The 20432-nt window shown below is 41.3% G+C and overlaps 1 protein-coding gene across 2 annotated transcripts in view; it reads right to left on the bottom strand.

The window, feature by feature from the left end:
- rims4 (regulating synaptic membrane exocytosis 4) overlaps window positions 1-20432 on the bottom strand; it is a 40493-nt gene that overhangs the window by 12899 nt on the left and 7162 nt on the right. Inside the window, exons 1-2 of one of the 2 annotated variants that reach the window (XM_058055312.1) lie at window positions 17096-17999; window positions 2110-2254 (exon numbers count right to left, since the gene is read on the bottom strand). In XM_058055312.1, the coding sequence (XP_057911295.1) occupies window positions 2110-2254; window positions 17096-17192 (242 nt within the window). In that variant the 5' untranslated portion in view covers window positions 17193-17999. Of the gene's footprint in view, window positions 1-2109; window positions 2255-17095; window positions 18000-20432 lie in introns of those variants that run through there. The other variant, XM_058055313.1, reaches the window with a different exon arrangement.

Raw genomic sequence — 20432 nt, 5'->3', positions numbered from 1 at the left:
CCAGCCCCCATCAGCCGCTTTGCTTTGTCTTCTTATGTAACTGCAGGACTTCACGCCGGGCGCCAGGTTGGCAGTGTTCCGTGTGTGTGTGTCATAGTACTACACTGGTTTTGCTGATGTCATAAGCTTCTTGCCTCTTTTTGTTTTTGCATACCCCCCATCCCTCGGGAGACGTCATGTACGTGGAATTGGAATCTTTGGTTTGGTCCAAAGGGGTACATTAAGTGAGGGGTAGGTCGTGTAACTGTCCCGTGTAATGTGTGTACTCTAAACCAACACAGCCTTCTTGTTGGATTGGCTTTAGCATTTTTAATGGACAGTTTTTAACAACCTCAGAAACCCCCAGCAACCGAGATAGAAGGGCCCACGTGGAGTCCCCAGGCGCTGCTCCCTTATTGGAAGACATGTCAAAGGGACCAAGTAGGTCTTTGACATATTCATTGAACCGATCCACAACATTCGGGGTTGCAGTCGGCAGCACACCATCACCACCCTACACAGTATTGACTGTGCACTGCTTCCCCCTCCTGAGACAGCAGATGGTGGTCCAGAATCTCTTGGAAGCCATCCGGAAGTCGTTCGTCACAGCTTCTCCAAAGTTTTTGCCTCAGCGACTGCCAAAGCAGCAGACCGCTTGGCCTGCCGGTACCTCTCGCTGCCTCCGAAGTCCCGAGAGCCAAAAAGGCCCGATGGGACTCCTTCTTCAGATTGATGGCATCAGTCACCACACACAATACACGCATAAACACGAATATACATGCAACAGATCTTATTTTATAAAATCTATTACCCACAAGGCATGCTGGTTAACTTCCATTTCAGGAGTAAGCATATGGACTTCCCAGTATACCTTGCAGGATATCTAAAATGAGTAATAGTATAGTGTTGTTTTGAATGTACATTAGTGCATACATGCAAAACAACACTACTGTATTTATATTCATTTATACTAATTTATTACCTGCAAAGCATGCTGGGTAGCTTCCTGCTAGAGAGGTGTGAATATAGGCTTCCCAGCATACCTTGCGGGTTATAAATGACGATACAATAGTATTGTTTTCGTGTGTCGTGCATATGGGCATATGTCTGCATATGGGCTTCCCACCGCTAATATACACACTAATTTAGATGCAAAACAAGACTATTGTATCGTCACTTATAACCCACATAGCATGCTGGGTAGCTTCCTGTTAGAGAAGTGTGACTATAGGCTTCCCGGCATACCTTGCAGGATATCTAAAATGAGTACATAATAGTGTTGTTTTGAATGTACATTAGTGCATACATGCAAAACAATACTACTGTATTTATATTCATTTATACTAATTTATTACTACCTGCAAAGCATGCTAGGTAGCTTCCTGTTAGAGAGGTGTGAATATAGGCTTCCCAGCATACCTTGCGGGTTATAAATGACGATACAATAGTATTGTTTTGCATGTATATTAGTGTGAAAGCGTCTATTTCGTGTGTCGTGCATATGGGCTTCCCACCGCTAATATACACACTAATTTAGATGCAAAACAAGACTATTGTATCGTCACTTATAACCCACAAGGCATGCTGGGTAGCTCCCTGTGTGACTATAGGCTTCCCGGCATACCTTGCAAGTTATAAATGACTATACAATACTATTGTTTTGCATGTATATCATGTATCGTATCGTCACTTATAACCCACAAGGCATGCTGGGGAGCTTCCTGTTAGAGAAGTGTGACTATAGGCTTTCCGGCATACCTTGCAAGTTATAAATGACGATACAATACTATTGTTTTGCATGTATATTATGTATCATCACTTATAACCCACAAGACATGCTGGGTAGCTTCCTGTTAGTGAAGTGTGACTATAGGCTTCCCGGCATACCTTGCAAATTATAAATGATGATACAATACTATTGTTTTGCATGTATATTAGTGTGAAAGCTTCTATTTCGTGGGTCGTGTAGTTGCATTGTGTTATTTTTTGTATTGTTTGTTCATTAATTTCCGCGTTTCTGGAATCAGGAAAGCACTAGCAATAGCAATAGCAATAAGGAGACTAATTATTAGAAATTATAAGCACAAAAATGGCAGGTTTTCCCACAAATAAAGACTACGCTATACTCACTTGCCCTCCGAGCCGTAGCTGTTCATGCTGTCCTCGATGGACTCGTGACTGGCCTGGCGGACCGTCCTGCTGGGCATCTCTACGGCCAGACCGGTCTCCGTGCTCCTCTGGATGGCGCCCTTCAGCTTCCTACCCTCGTTATCCACTAAAAGCGCAGCAAAGTACAGAAAGAGTCTTGTTTAATTGGGATGACCTTGAAAAGTTTTAAAAGGTATTTTATGTCGCTGTAAATCACGCCAGGTTTCCAGAGGACACAAAATATGCAGATGAAAAGGGAAAGTCACATTCGCTGGTCTCATTCGTTAGTGGTGATATTTGCTACCGGACTGAATTGAATTTGTGATCAATACAGTGTCAATGTCATTCGTTTCACGCATTTTCACGCACATTTTTCTCATCACAGAAATTCTCTTACTCACCAAAAAACACGCTGAAATACAAGTTACATGTACTGCAGTATTCTGGCCAACGGGCATCAGTAATGACACCACACATTGATGAGACATGACATTGCAACGTGTTACATGGCATGTCCGACATTATAGAGTGAAAAGAAGTTCTCCTCCTATCCCGTGTGGAAGTGGTCATTTTTTGAATACAACTATGCTTTTGTGTCCCATTGCAATGTGTTACATGGCATGTCCGACAGTATTGAGTGAAAAGAAGTTCTCCTCCTATCTCGTGTGGAAGTGGTCATTTTTTTAATACAACTACGCTTCTTTTGTCCCTGCGGTGATCCTGTAGCCTGCACATTGGCAATAATGTAAAGTAATAAAAGTGTTCATATCTATACAGCGCTAATATGATTTTTTTTTATGTATTTCGAAAATCCTAATCATGTTTTCTTTGCTCGAACTACAAAAATATTCAATTTATTAACATTGAATCCCACTTCATGGAAATTCACTTCCTGCAGTTGGGTGTGGAACCAATTAACCGACTTTAAGAAAGGGTATACATTTACACCATTAGAAATATTCCCACTTTTCCATCCATTCATCCATCCAGCCATCCATTTTTCTGAACGAAAATTCCCTTTAATCTTGATCATTTGTATTACTTCCAAATTTCTCAACTGATTCAAAGCACTCCAATGCCAAAATATTTATCTCATTGAAAACATTCAGACTATATATTTTCGACATTCCTGAAATTCACAGTTTTTCTGGAATTCCATATTTTAAATATTCAGGTTGATATTAATGTCATTTGACATTAAAAACATTCAGACTATGTATTTTTTACATTCTAAAAATGCCTCCTGTTGTGGGAATTCCACATTTTCTGGCCCAACAACTCTGACTGAAATTAAAGTAATTTTTCCACTTTTGCCAAACGATACAAATTATTCCAGCATCAAAACATAGATGCTGACAATCTCCCACATTCCCAAAAATTCTCACTTTTTGCGATATTTGATTACAATTGCAACAAAACATAAATTCCCTTTGTGAGAATTCTTACTACTTCCGCAATTCCCAATTAATTCAAATGATTCCAGCGCAAAAACGCTCATTCACGACATTTCAACATTCAATATTTCCAAATCAAAAAGTTTCCGACTTTTGTCAAACAATTCAAAACATTCACAAGAAAAATTATCAAAATTTCCCAAAATCCAACTTTTTTCCAAACATAAATTCCCTTTCATGCCCTGTGATTGGCTGGCAAGCAGTCCAGGGTGTACCCCGCCTCTCGCCCAAAGACAGCTGGGATAGGCTCCAGCACCCTCCGCGACCCTTGTGAGGATAAGCAGTTCCCTTTCATCTGAAGAATTTGTACTACTACCAAAATTGTAACCAACTCAAACCATTGCAACGACTAAACATTCAGCTCAATATATCCATCTATTTCCTATGCCGCCTATCCTCACAAGGATAAAATCACAAATACTTGCTGATATAGTTCATCTTCAAACAGCTAAAATAATGCATAAGGCTAAAAATAACCAATTAGCTAAAAATGTCATCCAATACTTCTCTACAAGAGAGGAGAAATATGATCTCAGGGAAGAAGTACATTTGAAACACTTATATGCTAGGACTACGTTATGCTAGCCATAGCATTTCAGTATGTGGAATCAAACTATGGAATGGATTGAGTAAGGAAATCAAACAATGCACAACGATGAGCCAATTCAAGAAACAATACAAGCAGTTGATGTTTGCTAAATACAAGGATGAAGAGTCTTGAACCAGTCATGATGTGCTATATATATCACTATATTGACACTTACTATGGTACCCATTATGGCATTGGATGCTCATAGGTACATTATTAAAAAAACAAAACAAACAAAAAAAACCTTAAACTGTATTATGGAAAGCAGGAAGTGAACAAATGTAACAGTTACTGATTGTAAAAGTACCAGATGGAGGGGTAGGACCATATTACCATTACCAAGGGTCGCGGGGGTATGCTGGAGCCTATCCCAGCTGACTTTGGGTGAGAGGCGGGGTACACCCTAGACTGGTCGCCAGCCAATCACAGGGCACATATAGACAAACAACCATTCACACTCACATTGATATTAACCTAGCATGTTTTTGGTATGTGGGAGGAAACCGGAGTACCTGGAGAAAATCCACGCATGCACGGGGAGAACATGCAAACTCCACACAGAGATGCTATCCAATACGTATATTAGCAATACATTCTCTATAAAGATAATAATGCTCACGCTTGAGTGACACTATCAAAGGGCTAGCGGTATAAAAATATTATGTATTATTGTGCCTGTATTGGCCCTGATGTTGTGTCTAGTGAGTGTATTTACTGTGCCTTGTGTGTGGAATCCACTTGATCAAGCCAAAACAAAAGAAAAAGAGATGGTTTGGGTTAGTGGTGGCGCCATCAAGGATGAGGCGGTGATGAGAAATCACTTTACAAGGTCAAGCACAAGAACGCTCCCCTGAGCTCGCTCATTCATCTTGTTGGAACGTAGACGGCAGAAATCGATGCGCGGCGGCCATTATGGGAGTGCCACCCACGTGCAAGGTGTCCTATGTGTGTGTGTATATATGGTGGCCTGGCTTATAATGAACTACTCTAGCAGGACATGTGTGTGTCCGTGACCTTGTTTTTAGAACATGACAGTTGCCTTCTTCATGCCATGCAATTACAGCTTTGTCCGAATGACATGTTGTAAATAAATGCTAGAATTCCAATGTACCGTAAATAAACGTGATGATTTCTGTTCCATACAAAAACACACACTTGTGTGACCTAGAAGCGGTCTATTTGCATCCTACACGTCGGACGAGATGCCTGACAGATTCAGGTTACTGCTTTATGGCGTCTGTGCTCATGTCACTGGGCCACGCACTCTCAGTCCAGAACCACACGGGAAGACATCTATAAATGTGACAACTATACAACTATAAATGTGAAACCATTTCAAAGTAGACTCTTTCACCACATGGACTATGCGGGTATTGAAATAAATACATACAGAAAAAAACAATACATTTTATAATGACGTAAAACCTGCAATGCATGCTGGGTAACTAGCAATCGGCCCTGATTACCTTAAAACACTAATAAATTGAATCTCCAACGGTTAGCGCTGTCAACTATTTGGGTTTTATTTATGGCCACGGCCAATAAATATTCATTCATTCATTCATTTTCTATTGCTTATCCTCATGGAGGGTGCTGGAGCCTATCCCAGCTGTCTTCGGGCGGGAGGCGGGGTAAACCCTGGACTGGTGGCCAGCCAATCACAGGGCATGAAAGGGAATTTATGTTTGGGAAAAAAGTTGGATTTTGGTAAATTTGGATAATTTTTCTCATGAATGTTTTGAATTGTTTGACAAAAGTCCGAAACTTTTTGGGTTGGGAAATATTGAATATTGAAATGTTGTGAATCATTTGAATTGGTTGGGAAATGCAGAAGTAGTAAGAATTCTCACAATCAAAGGGAATTTATGTTTAGAAAAAGTCGAATATCGCAAAAAGTGAGAATTTTTGGGAAATGCTGGGTATGCTGGAGCCTATCCCAGCTGACTTTGGGTGAGAGGCGGGGTACACCCTGGACTGGTCGCCAGCCAATCACAGGGCACAGACGTGGTCTCAGGAACGTTTTGGGTTTAATATTCACCCATATGCTTTTGTTAATAGAACTCACATCGATCAATAGTTTGGTAGGATGAGCACCTTTATCCAAAACAGCCGCTTCCTGTCCTGGAGGTAAACTGGGGGGGTAACCCTCGATGTAAGTGGTCCTCATAAAACCGGAGTACCCGCAGAAAACCCACGCATGCACAGGGAGAACATTCCACACAGAGATCGCCGAGGGTGGAATTGAACCCTGGTCTCCTAGCTGTGAGGTCTGCGCGCTAACCACTCGACCACCGTGCAGCCCGCCCATAAATATATCATAGTAAATAATAATAGATTGATTGTATGTATGTAGTACTGTATGTAGAAGCTAACTACAGCTAACAGTCTAAAAACAAACAGTTGTAGTCCCAGGGGAAGTAGACATGCACACGCGTGCTGAATCACTAAATCAGTAAAAAAAAAAAAAGATCCCCAAAGATCAGAGTTTCCTTCGTGACGCTTGAGGAAACATCTATTTTTAATCCCGCCGTCTTCACCAGCAACAAAGCCACGCTGCCACCTGCTGCCAAGTGGCGCACGACCGCATCCAAAGAAGAGTAAAGATGACAGCGGGAAGGCAGGACTTGTGAGACCTTTCTTCCTTCTGGTGAACGTTTAAAATCTATCGTCACACACCTCGCACCTCAGAAGCTGTTTGGAAGCTAATGAAGATATTCCACGGCTGCGTCATTTGTGTACTTAGAGATTTGGAGTGCATAAGTGCACTGTCAGTACCCAGATGTTACACTCAAAATGGTGAGTGCGCAATGATGGACACTTAACACTCTCGGTAGTCATCATGGGAGTTGACAGATATTATATCAGCTTATCCAAATGTTATGTCCAAGTGGTTGCAATTCAGCAGTGGGTAAATATTGTCTTCATCATTCCTGGGAATTTGGTGCACTTAAGACCCAAGTACACAGTGTAACATTCATTAATTTTCTACCGCTTTTCCTCACAAAGGTCGCAGGGTGCTGGAGCCTATCCCAGCTGTCTTCGGGCAAGAAGACTGGTGGCCAGCCAATCACAGGGCACATATAGACAAACAACCATTCACACTCACATTCATATTTATGGACAATTTGGAGTCGCTAATTAACCTAGCATGTTTTTGGAATGTGGGAGGAAACCGGAGTACCTGGAGAAAACATAGTATACTTATTATATATAATTAATATATATAATTATGTTACCAGGGCGGCACGGCAGTCGAGTGGTTAGCGCGCAGACCTCACAGCTAGGAGACCAGGGTTCAATTCCACCCTCGGCCATCTCTGTGTGGAGTTTGCATGTTCTCCCCGTGCATGCGTGGGTTTTCTCCGGGTACTCCGGTTTCCTCCCACATTCCAAAAACATGCTAGGTTAATTGGCCACTCCAAATTGTCCATAGGTATGAATGTGAGTGTGAATGGTTGTTTGTCTATATGTGCCCTGTGATTGGCTGGCCACCAGTCCAGGGTGTACCCCGCCTCTCGCCCGAAGACAGCTGAGATAGGGTTCAGACAGGCTCCAGCACCCCCGCGACCCTCGTGAGGAAAAAGCGGTAGAAAATGAATGAATGAATGTTACCAGGGCGGTCGAGTGGTTAGCGCACAGACCTCACAGCTAGGACACCAAGGGTTCAGTTCCACCCTCGGCCATCTCTGTGAGGAGTTTGCATGTTCTCCACATGCATGTGTGGGTTTTTTCCGGATACTCCGGTTTCCTCCCACATTCCAAAAACATGCTAGGTTAATTGGCGACTCCAAATTGTCCATAGGTATGAATGTGAGTGTGAATGGTTGTTTGTCTATATGTGCCCTTTGATTGGCTGCCCGAAGACAGCTGGGATAGGCTCCAGCACCCCACGCAACCCTCGTGAGGAAAAGCGGTAGAAAATGAATGAATGAATGAATGAATTTTGTTACCTTGCATTACTCCCCATGGGGCTACACTCTGTGTGTATGCTACCTGCCCCACCTCCACCCACCCAGCCAAAGAGACTGTATAATGGAAAATACTCTGTTCAAGCCGTTGTTCTATGGAAGAAACCATGGTACCGAAACTAATATACAGCATGAACACACAAGACCAGGAAAACAGACACCCATGCTGATAGCCGGCAAAAATCATCCTGGTCATTTTCATTTATTGTGTGATAAATTAATTGTGAATTAATTAATTAATTGTGACATAACATCTTGTGACACCTCCACTGTACTGTGTCATTGGTTATGTGTGTGGTGTGTGTGTGTGTGGGGGGGGGGTATTAGCATGCTAATAGCAAAAATAGGTTACTGTATATACTGTAGGTATATACAATAACCTATTTTGGTAATATTGTAAACATATTTGTATTATCCTGAGCCAAGGTAATGGACACAATACACTTTCCAAATCGATGATGGACTCCCAAGAGAAATCTGACCAAATGAAACCAAGTCAGGATGTTCGATAACGAGAAGCAAGCCGGTAGTAAAAGGTCAAAGAAGACCCCTGTAGATATCAAAGACGCCACTTTCCTTGACCTTAGGGATATGGTGCAGTATGAGGAGGATTCTGAGTGGAGAGAGGGCCAGAGAGGACATTTTCCAAAGGAACCAGGAGCAGTAGCAATCTCTCCCTTTTTGGGACGGCCGTCTAAATGGTATCTTTTTGTACACAGTAAAGTAAATCTAAGACAGTGAATCTGAAACTGACAGAGGCTTGGTGCGTTTTGTTTTGACAGTGACAATTTCCAGCGCTAACATTGACCACATCAGCTCTCGGGAAGTAATGACTCAGTGTCCATAATATACTTTTTGAAGTGGTAATGGTAATGGTAATGGTAATGGTAATGGTAATGGTAATGGTAATGGTAATGGTAATGGTAATGGTAATGGTAATGGTAATGGTTTTATTTCATTTGAACATGCATCAGATTACAATTGAGTGCATCCCATAATCAGTTCACAGTTCCACATGTCCAAAAGGAGTAGGAAGAAGCAAAGCTTATTAAATCCTACCCCTCCATCTGGTACTTTTACAATCAGTAACTGTAGTCCTAACGTAGTCCTACATAGAAGTATTTGTGATTTTAGAAATAAGGAGTATTAGTATGTTCTCTGTAGGAGGCATTATGAATTATCCTTACTGACCTTTTTTGCAGTACATTTAGCGAGTGAAGATTGCTTTTATAGTTATTAGCCCATATTTCCACACAATAAGTAAGATATGGTAGAACCAGAGAGCAATAAAGAGTGTGGAGTGATTTCTGATTGAGAACAAATTTTGCTTTGTTCAATATTGAAATATTTCTGGCCACCTTATGTTGTATATTTGTAATATGAGGTTTCCAGCTCATTCCAGTACTGATGAAAGTACACTGGAACCTCAGTTTTAGTCATTCATTTGTTTAAAAAAAAGGAGACAGACAAACAAGAATGTACACAATCTGAGGTAAATTTTCCCAGAAGAACAACCCTTGTGAAGATAAGCGGCATAGAAAATGGATGGATGGACGAATGGTTGGAATGTATTGTTGACTTGGACATCCTTGGGAGATTGAATAGTGTTCTTCTTTATCAAATTGCTCCCACTCTTAACTTTCTTTGGCCCCGTGGCAGGTTATTTAGTACATACAGACAGTGAGTCAGCAAGACATAGGGTACTTTGTTTGGACACTTCATTCCCTGCAATGATACAGTACAGGCATAGTTTGCAACATATATATGTATATGTATATATATATACATATCACCTAATAAAGAAAAAGTAAGTCAGAAAAGCAGAGTATCTATAGTTCCCAAGATACAGCATTAGGTCAAAATAGAAATGTATGCAAAATAAGGCAACAAAAAAGGTACTGTGTGCCTACCTAAAAGCCTGTCTTCACATTCCAATACATTTATTGTCTAGTTTTGACATAAAATTTTTGTCTTTATTTCAATACATCTCTCTCTCGGAAGTGGACAAAGTGGACTTTGGCATCAGTGTTTCTTGAAAACTACAAGGCAGATAATTATAAGCAGCTGGTGGCAAACCTCCCAAAGTCCTCCAAAGCCCTTGGCTGCAATATGTCACTGAAGATAAACTTTTTGCATTCCCATCTAGATTTATTTCCATCAAACTGTGGAGAAGACAGTGATGAGCACAGGGAAGAATTCCACCAGGACATTGCAGCTATGGAGAAAAGATACCAGGGAAAGTGGATTCTATTTATGCTTGCTGGCTACAGGATGTATAAGACGCCAAAAATCATCGTTCAGATAGTAAACAAAGTTGTTTTAAGTGATACTTTAGCTTGTCTTTTTTTGAATTAAACATTGCACAGTTCAGCCAAAATAAGCACAAGTGTGACGTGCAAGCGTGCGTCAGGACGAACAACAGTCAGCTGGCACTTTTTATTTATTCATCATCATCATCATCCTCAGAGAATGGAACGCCAGAGGAAGACTTGCAGGGAGGAGCAAGGGAGGTGAAGCTTCAGACGGGATGGAGGAGATGACAGAGCAGTGAGGAAGAGGTAGAAGGAAAATAAAAGCTGCATACTGATTTTGATACCTTTGTTTTTGGCTTGGTGCCCGTTTTGCTCAGTCAGACCAATGACGAACAAAGTCGTTCCAGGCCGACGTCAAACATGAGACTTATGGAGAAAAGGGGAGGGAACAGACTGTGGGGGAACAGACTCTGGTGGCAATAAAAGTACTTCTATGCTGGAGCGACGACCCAAAAAAGTCAGGAGAAAGAAAATGGACTGTTGGGAAAGGAGGTCTGCTCCACTGGGAGGGAAGATGAATGGTGAAGCATGGTCATCCTCATCGAAACTGCATTTTTAGACAAACCGTGAGGTTTTATCATAATGACAATGGCAGCTTCCGATGGATGCTACACTGTCAGTACACTTCAATAAGTACACTCAGTACACTACGTACTTGGGCCAAGAGTCATGAGAGACTGCGTGTTAGCAATGAAGTATCGTTTCATTTAAAAACTGAAGGGATTGCAACTGCTACAGGCGGAGTAATTCAATTTTTGTGCAAATCCTGAATTAACACTGAAGTCACTCACAATGTACACACAACACATGCAATGCATTTTTAAAAACATAAAATGCAAGAATCAAATGAAGGTAATTTAAAAAATAACGCTACACTGCTTAGCTATTATTAACGCTTTTATAGGATACTGTAGCAACCAGGCAGTTATGTGGAATTTTATTGAGTTTTGGGAACATGACACGAGTCTTGACTGACAGCTGCATTACAGAGAGGACTGTCCAGTTTGCTGATGTTGTTTTGGCGCGGTTGCATCCGACAGTAGACTGTTTTGTTTGCAATAAAAGAGACATGGGACATTACAGTATCATCCTTATCCTTAACCCTCCTCTTGTGTTAGGGTCGGCACCGACCCATTTTACATTTTAATGCATAAAAAGAATCACATAACATTTGTTTATTGCATCAAGGCTTTTTGACTTTGTCAGGAAACTCTATTTCAACAAAATAAAACCAAAAAAATCATTTTTACTACATTTAAAATGGTGTGATTGAAATTATGACCACTGTATTGTTAGGGTCGGTTTCGACCCGGTTATAATAATATGACTATAAAGCAATATTTTGAGCCAAAACTGAAATTGAAAAAGTGTACAATTAGCAACTAGCTCCTCTTTTTCTCCCTTTTCTTGACATTAATATATATGGGTCAAAAATGACCCGAACACCATAGATGTTTCTCTAGTGATTAATACTAAAATGAGAAAATAAATAAAACTAATTGATTTAAGAGATATGTTCTATATCCCTCAGTAATAGCCAGGTAACAAAAGAATTCAATTTATTAATATGATTCTTTTGAGGTTCATTTGACCATTTTTGGAAATTAAAATTGAGGGGTATAGTGACAAAAAAAGGCCTACATGCCCACACCAAAAGTATTAAAAGCAACATTTTCATGGATGAGGAAGCCTAAGAAGGTAACCAAGACATGAGAAGCAAATTTGATGATAACTTATTGTTTTTAGTGTATTTTATAGCTGATTTAATACATGGGTCAAAACCGACCCGTTAACATAAGAGATGATACCAGAAAGCAGTATTGTGATTTTTCCACTTTTCTGACCTATCAATGTACTTAGAATGTTGTATTCTCGTGTTAAACCATGCCAAAGTTTCAGATAATGAGGTTTGCGCGTTTGGAAGTGAGCCCTGAAAGAAGTTTGGGATGGCTAAAAACGTTTGTTTTCAGAAGGTGTGGTAAAACTGTTCTTTTGTGATGTCACAGAGGGGTGGACTTCCTTATATGGTCAGATAAGCTCTCTGCCCTCACACAAGCTCTGCTCCGCTGTTTACGTTGCTAGCAAGCAGTAAGTATCAGTTTATTAGTGTCCTAACTGCGTTTACTTTGTGTGAGTCATGGAGCAAAAGCGCTTACATACAAGGAGCGGAGTTGCTTTTAGCCGTTTCCCACCATCAGTTAATGCCGTTAGACGTTACCGATGCTGATGCTAAAATGCTAAAGCTACTTACCATTGAGAGACATTTTAAAGGAAACTCTTTTCCTGACAAACTTCCGACTGCCCAGTCGCTATTTCCGGATCGGATTTGGAATCTAACACATATAGTTGTATGTTAAAAACCGACATTTTAAAAAGATACATCACCGTTTATTACCAACTCCTGTACCGTTCGCAGCTAGTGGCACCAACCGGAAGTTTTTTAAGCACTCGCGAGTGTGACCAACCACAACCATTCGTGGAATTTAAAGAAATACAGCTCAATAGGTGCAAATTCTAAAAGAACTAGAAGACTTTGTGTGCTGGTTATTGTATGTAGCTGCTCTATAGGAGTCCACAATTCAATACAAAAGGGCTGAAAAATTAGCATAATAGGTCCCCTTTAACTCATTTGCTACCAAAGACGTATTTATGCGTTGTTTTTCAACCTGATTGCTGGCTCTCAAAGATATATACATAGGTCTTTTACGTTTTTTTTTTTGAGCAAGCGGCAAAAAGAGGTGATGGTGCTATTCCACAATAACAGGGAGCATGTTTGGTGCTGTTTTAGGCAGGAGAAATGGCCACAAAGTGGCAGAAGTGCATTCATACGCGCTGAGAAACGTCAGAGAAATGTGTTTTGCATTTTTACTAGGTGGTAGATCATTTTGACTCTATCATGTCATAAGTAGCTCTCAGGCTGAAAAAATGTGTGCGCCCCTGGTATATAGCATGTTTATATAGCCTTAGAGCACATAGACATATACACAATATTCTGTGTGCCTTAAAAGTCACTCAAAATCATCAAAAACAGTACTGAGAGGGACGGCTTTTGAATGGGATTGAATGAGTTAATGATATTCATGTCTCAAATGGAATACTTCCATCGGTAAGTATACTCTGTACACTGTGTAATTAGTTCCTGAGTGTATTGCTGACCCAAATAGATCACTTTCGTTATGAACTGGAAATGACAAATATACTATTTACACGCTTCTTCTTCTTCTCTCCTTTGTAATAGTGAATTGCAACCATCGCATGATTGGAAACATTTGGAACGGCTCATAATATATCCCAGCTTTAGGCTCATTCGGTCAAAGTGCCTAAGACTAGTTTGTTGAAATGGACCTGCTGATTTTCGCCCCAAAAATTACCACCAGAAACCAAAATGACTGACTTCCTGTTTGCTTTGTAACATGGATTCTAATTGGGACTGCATCCTGTTATGACTGGACGTCCATCCATCCATTTTCTATGCCACGTATCCTCACTAGAGTCGCAGGCATGCCGGAGCCTATCCCAGCTGGCAAGAGGCGGGTACACCCTGGACTGGTGGCCAGCCAATCACAGGGCACATACAGACAGACAACCATTCACACTCACATTCAATTAACCTAGCATGTTTTTGGAATGTGGGAGGAAACCAGAGTACCCGGAGAAATCAGTACCCTGATTTACTGACTGTGTGGCATACAGGCAAACCACTCGGCTACCGTGGGGCACCATGACTGACGTCTACAACAAATTTCCTGACGATCTATGAAACGGTGGGACTGGTTTTTCGAAATTTAAAGTGGGTGCTACTGAGTTGGAGACCCCTGAAGTATACTGTATAGTGGAAAATAAACACAATGTGCATGACACATGAATTTCTCTCGTTTTTATGTACCCTTGTATGTACCCTATGGTCACCATTAAAAAAAAACTTAAACTGTATTATGGAAAGCAGGAAGTGAACAAATGTAACAGTTACTGATTGTAAAAGTACCAGATGGAGGGGTAGGATTTAATAAGCTTTGCTTCTTCCTACTCCTTTTGGACATGTGGAACTGTGAACTGATTATGGGATGCACTCAATTGTATTCTGATGCATGTTCAAATGAAATAAAACCATTACCATTACCATTACCATTACCATTACCATTACCATTACCATTACCATTACCATTACCATTACCATTACCATTACAAATGAGGCAGACATTTCACCATCACTTTGTGTTTGGCAGCCCCTCCACTTCCGCTACACAACCAAGATGGCGACCATTGAGGGCGGTAAGTGTCGATCACCGTAAAGCGGGACTGGTGAATGCAAAATCAGGTACTGACTGCGTAATGCATTTTTCCGTACTTCTCAATGTGAATGCACTCATGCACTGAAAAGTGTAAGTATCTATCTATGTAAGTAAGGCAGATTCTGCCTTCAAACTACATGCATTGTAAACAACCACAATTCTCTAATAGTTTCTAGTTTTACAGTAAATGTAAGTTATTACGTGGCCACTCCTCATGTTTTATTCTAACTGTTTTGCTTGTGCTCCCGCTGTATAAATTATTATTATTATTATGAGCCTGCATGAGCCAAAAAAAAGCCATTAAATGTTGGTGCACATCCAGATCCAAAAACCATTCCATTTTTATCAACTCTGATTACACAGGAGATGGCCAGTGTGTCCTCATCCTGTCCTTCATGTCTTTGGGCTTTGGCAGCCAGCTTGTAAAGCACAGAAGAAGAAAGAAATGATTTTCACGTTGAAAATATGAGGAACAAATGAGCTAACTTGAGAAAATTGTGTGTAATCATTGACGTAATAATGGGATTGTGTGTACTATAGCTATAGCTTGGCATTCAGAAGAACATCAATAGATTTACTGGATGACTGAAGGGTTCCTATGACAACGTGCACCAATAATATTCGTCACGTACGCATACAGGAACATTTGCACATATTTGGCAAGTTCCTTTGAGAAGACGAGCGGCAATAATTTTCAGTTATTATTCGGTTGACTTTTCTGAAAGTACACATTGTCAATGAAATGACCTCCGCTGTAACGTAGCGATGAGTGGATCACAGCCAAATGAGTGACATCATCACAAGGCCCGCTTCTTGCAGACCATCTTGTACTGCCTGCATAATGTGTGTGTGTGTGTGTTTAGTCACTTCATTCATCACGCCAGAGGTTCATACAATGACTATAATGGGATATTAGAAGGATTATGACAAGACAACAACCACGGGTGCTTAAGTTACTTCAGTGGCGTGCCAATACTTTTGTCCACCATCATTATTTGTCATCACTTGTATGATATTAAATATTGTTAGAATGTGACTTAAAGCACTTAATCAAGCCTCTAGGATGACCACAGTTTGACCCTGAGATAAAGTATTTCTATTTACAGTATACTGTATTCACGTATTCTAGTGGTTAGCACACAGACCTCACAGCTAGGACACCAGGGTTCAATTCCACCCTCGGCCATCTCTGTGAGGAGTTTGCATGTTCTCCCCGCGCATGTGTGGGTTTTTTGCGGGCACTCCGGTTCCTCCCACATTCCAAAAACATGCTAGGTTAACTGGCGACGAGGGTATGGTATGAATGGGAGTGTGAATGGTTGTTTGTCTCTATGTGCCCTGTGATTGGCTGTACCCCGCCTCTTGCCTGAAGACAGCTGGGGTAGGCTCCAGCGAGGAAAAAGCGGTAGAAAATGAATGCTTTCACGTTTTTGTCTATTGTGAAATTATTGAAATTATTGAAATTATTTTTATAAATTATTTAGAAATTATTGCCCACTTAGAGTGAATGAGATGTGTGTGCAGACTATTTTTATTGACAATATTAACCATCAGGGGCGGCACGGCGGTCGAGTGGTTCACACGTAGATGTCACAGCGAGGACACCAGGGTTCAATTCCACTCTCAACCATCTCTGTGTGGAGTTTGCATGTTCTCCCCGTGCATGCGTGGGTTTTCTCCAGGTACTCCGGTTTCCTCCCACATTCCAAAAACATGCTAGGTTAATTGGCCACTCCAAATTGTCCATAGGTATGAATGTGAGTGTGAATGGTTGTTTGTCTATATGTGCCCTGTGATTGGCTCCGGTTTCCGCAGGATAAGCGGTAGAAAATGAATGAATGTATTCACGTATTGTCTATTGTGAAATTCATTTTTTTGACACACGGCTCGCTACTGCCTATCCAAACTATCCTGCTCGCTTGACTTTGAAGTCTACAATTTCAGATCAACATTTGCAATAAAAGCGACAAGTGTTTGCTGTATATTTTTTTATAAATTATTTATAAATTATTGCCCACTTAGAGTGAATGAGATGTTTGTGCAGACTATTTTTATTGACAATATTAACCATCAGTGCACTTAATGTTAAAATGTGGCTTTAAACATTGCATGCATGCGTACTGGATAAAGATAAATAAAGTGTGGCCCTGGAACACAACAGTGGTTAACTTCTTTTTACACTGTGACAGCACACACTTCAGAATGTTAAAATGTGACGTAAAACGTTGATTGCACACTTAATAATGGCTCGGATTCGACCCTGGAACAGACTATTTCCTGGGCAAGCATCCAAACATGTCGTCCTGTGCTGGTCTGCCGGTTCACACACGCACGCACACATGCACTAACTCACCGCCATCGTCCTCGTCGAAGGAGTTCATGCACGGGAAATAGATGGCAAGCGCCTCGAAGGACGCGGACAGGCTGATGCGGCTCTGGGAGCGCTCCATGTAGAGGCCCGCCGCCGGGCCCGGGTCGGCCGGCTTGGCCAAGCGCGGCTGGGCATTCTTCACGCGGAGTACGGCTCGCGGCGTCTTGGACGGCAGTCGGCTGCCCCCCAACGGCAGACCCTCGGCAGCCGGAAAAGGCGAGTCAGAGGCCGGGATGCTGCGCTGGTGCAGGAGGAGAAGGTGCTCTCATAGAGGATGCTGATGGTGCTGATGGTGCTGTGCTCCTTTGTCAGATGATGACAACCATCCCAAAAGTGAGCAGGTGGGCTGTGGCTGGATGTGGGGCTTTGTGGGGCTGGAGGTCTATCTGTGGTCCAGTCTTCGGGTTCCGTTCATCTTCCTTCTACTGGTCCAGTCCGTCTCTGCTTGGCTCCGCGGGATTTTTCATGATAGAAACCGGAAGTTTGCCTGCCCTCCAGAGAAGCCACTTGGGAGGAGTCGCTGCTGAAAGGAGGTCGCCTGGCTCCCGGTCTGGGTCAGAACCTGAGCAGTGAGTGGCGAACTGGGCCGTCCTGATCCAGTCAGTCAAAATGATGACTGTCTGCGAGTGTGGTACTGGCTGGACCCCACCGGGCTGTCAGCGAGGGGAGGGGGGAGAGGAGGCATACTGTTGCTGACAGCTCAGCCAATCACAAGCTGATTGAGGGGGTAAGGGGCGTGGCTTAAGGACTGTCGCTTTTCTGTCATGATTATGAACATGAAACAATGTCACAGTTATTAAAAACAATATGTTGATCTCATTCAGTGAAGTTTTTATGTTTTTTATGTAGATGCTGTAGTAAAAAAAAACAGCACTGCCACACATTCACTGTGAAACTCCATATACTTTTGCTTTCGCTTGTTACTTGTTGCTAAGTAGACTTTGCACACCCAAGTCCAATTTTATTTTGAATTGTTATGCTCACTATGTTGTTTCCATGCTGTTTTTGTTTTGGAGTTATTACAGATTGTGTTATAAGTCAACAAAGTTTCCCTAAATTCATCAAAAAATAGTCACAATCCTTACATTTCTGCTGTTGTGTGAAAATAAAATTATGGTTTGTGCCGTCATAGTTTTACTTTTTTCAGATTTCCTTTTCTTACATCCGTTTACAACATACAGTAAACCTCGGATATATCGGATTCAATTGTTCCCACTGGTTTTGTCCGATATAAGCGAAATCCGTTGCGTATACCGGAAAATGTCAGTTTTACGCATATATCGGATTTATATCCGGTATATGCGTTAATCGGATTTTATCCGTTATAAAAAGGCACTTCCTTGACTATGTTTCCAATGTACCTGGACGCGCAGGCAACGCTGCAAACGCTGCAAATGACGTCGTATAGCGGCCTGTCACGATTCGGCAAATCGGAGCGCCACGATGCGGCCATCCGATATACGTATGTGAGGGAAATTTAATGGAAATGCATTGGAACGGGACTGGAGATTTTGTCCGAAATAGGCGAAATCCATTATAAAAAATCCGATATATGCAATGAATTTTTATTGGAAATGCATTACAGAAAAATTGGTTCTTTTTTATCTGTCCGTTGTGAGCGAATTTCCGATATATCCGAGTCCGATATATCCGAGGTTTACTGTACTATACAGTGAGACAAGGGATAGACAGGACAGGATGTTTGGGTGATGAAGGAGAGGGAGGAAGAGGAACAACAAGAAGAGAAGGGAGGGAAAAAATAGAAATTCCAAACCAAGCTTCTATCGAAGAACACATGTTGGACTGTTAAAAAAAAAACTCAGCATACATTTGCACAAGTAAGCACATTTTACACAACATGAACACAAGACTAGCACCAAGTATGTACTACTGGCTATATTAGGGGTAACCAAGGTTTTTTCTTCTACTTTGAAGAATCTTCTTCTACTTTGATTCCATGGAATCAAACTATGGAATGGATTGAGTAAGGAAACAATGCACAACGATGAGCCAATTCAAGAAACAATACAAGCAGTTGATGTTTGCTAAATACAAGGATGAAGAGTCTTGAACCAGTCATGATGTGCTATATATATCACTATATTGACACTTACTATGGTACCCATTATGTCATTGGATGCTCATATCACCTCCTACTTTGGTACAAGGTGCATTGTTAAAAAAAAAAACTTAAACTGCATTATGGAAAGCAGGAAGTGAACAAATGTAACAATGACTTATTGTAAAAGTACCATATGGAGGGGTAGGATTTAATAAGCTTTACTTCTTCCTACTCCTTTTGGACATGTGGAACTGTGAACTGATTATGGGATGCACTCAATTGTAATCTGATCAATTCAAATGAAATTAAACCATTACCATTACATTGCAATGTTTTACATGGGTTAAACAACCAATGGTCTGTTAAAAAATTAAAAAATCTCCTAAACAATATTTATTATATATATTATATTTTTCCACTTGAAATTTGCGTTCATTCATTCATTTTCTACTGCTTTTTCCTCACAAGGGTCGCGGGGGGTGTTGGAGCCTATCCCAGCTGTCTTTGGGCGAGAGGCGGGGTACACCCTGGACTGGTGGCCAGCCAATCACAGGGCACATATAGACAAACAACCATTCACACTCACATTCATACCTATGGACAATTTGGAGTCTCCAATTAACCTAGCATGTTTTTGGAATGTGGGAGGAAACCGAAGTACCCGGAGAAAACCCACGGGGAGAACATGCAAACTCCACACAGAGATGGCCGAGGGTGGAATTGAACCCTGGTCTCCTAGCTGTGAGGTTTGCGCGCTAACCACTGGACAAATTTAACACTATAGAACAAAACAATCCCTATGGACTTGGAAGCAATTCCCACCTGTACAATTCACCACAAGCTTCACTGTCTGTCTACGACTTGCATTTGCCAATAAAAATGCATTCAAAACTTCTTTTTGCACATTTCTATTCTTTCTTAATCTATATAAATAATATAACATGACCTATTGTGCTTTTTCCACCTTTCTGACCTATAAATGTACTTGGAATGTTGTATTCTCGTGTTAAACCATGCCAAAGTTTCAGATAATGAGGTTTGCTCATTTGGAAGTTAGCACTGAAAGAAGTTTGGGATGGCTCAAAACACTTGGTTTCAGAAGGTGTGGTAAAACTGCTCCTTTGTGATGTCACAGAGAGGTGGACTTCCTTATATGGGCGTGGCTGTAAGCCAGATAAGCTCTCTGCCTTCACACGAGCTCTGCTCCGCTGTTTACGTTGCTAGCAATGGCTCGTAAGGGAAAGCCACATTTTAATC

The sequence above is a fragment of the Doryrhamphus excisus genome, chromosome 18, assembly GCF_030265055.1.
Source record: "Doryrhamphus excisus isolate RoL2022-K1 chromosome 18, RoL_Dexc_1.0, whole genome shotgun sequence".
Lineage (NCBI taxonomy): Eukaryota > Metazoa > Chordata > Actinopteri > Syngnathiformes > Syngnathidae > Doryrhamphus > Doryrhamphus excisus.
Note: the sequence above shows the minus strand (reverse complement) of the source record. Positions and strands in the feature narration are given on the sequence as shown.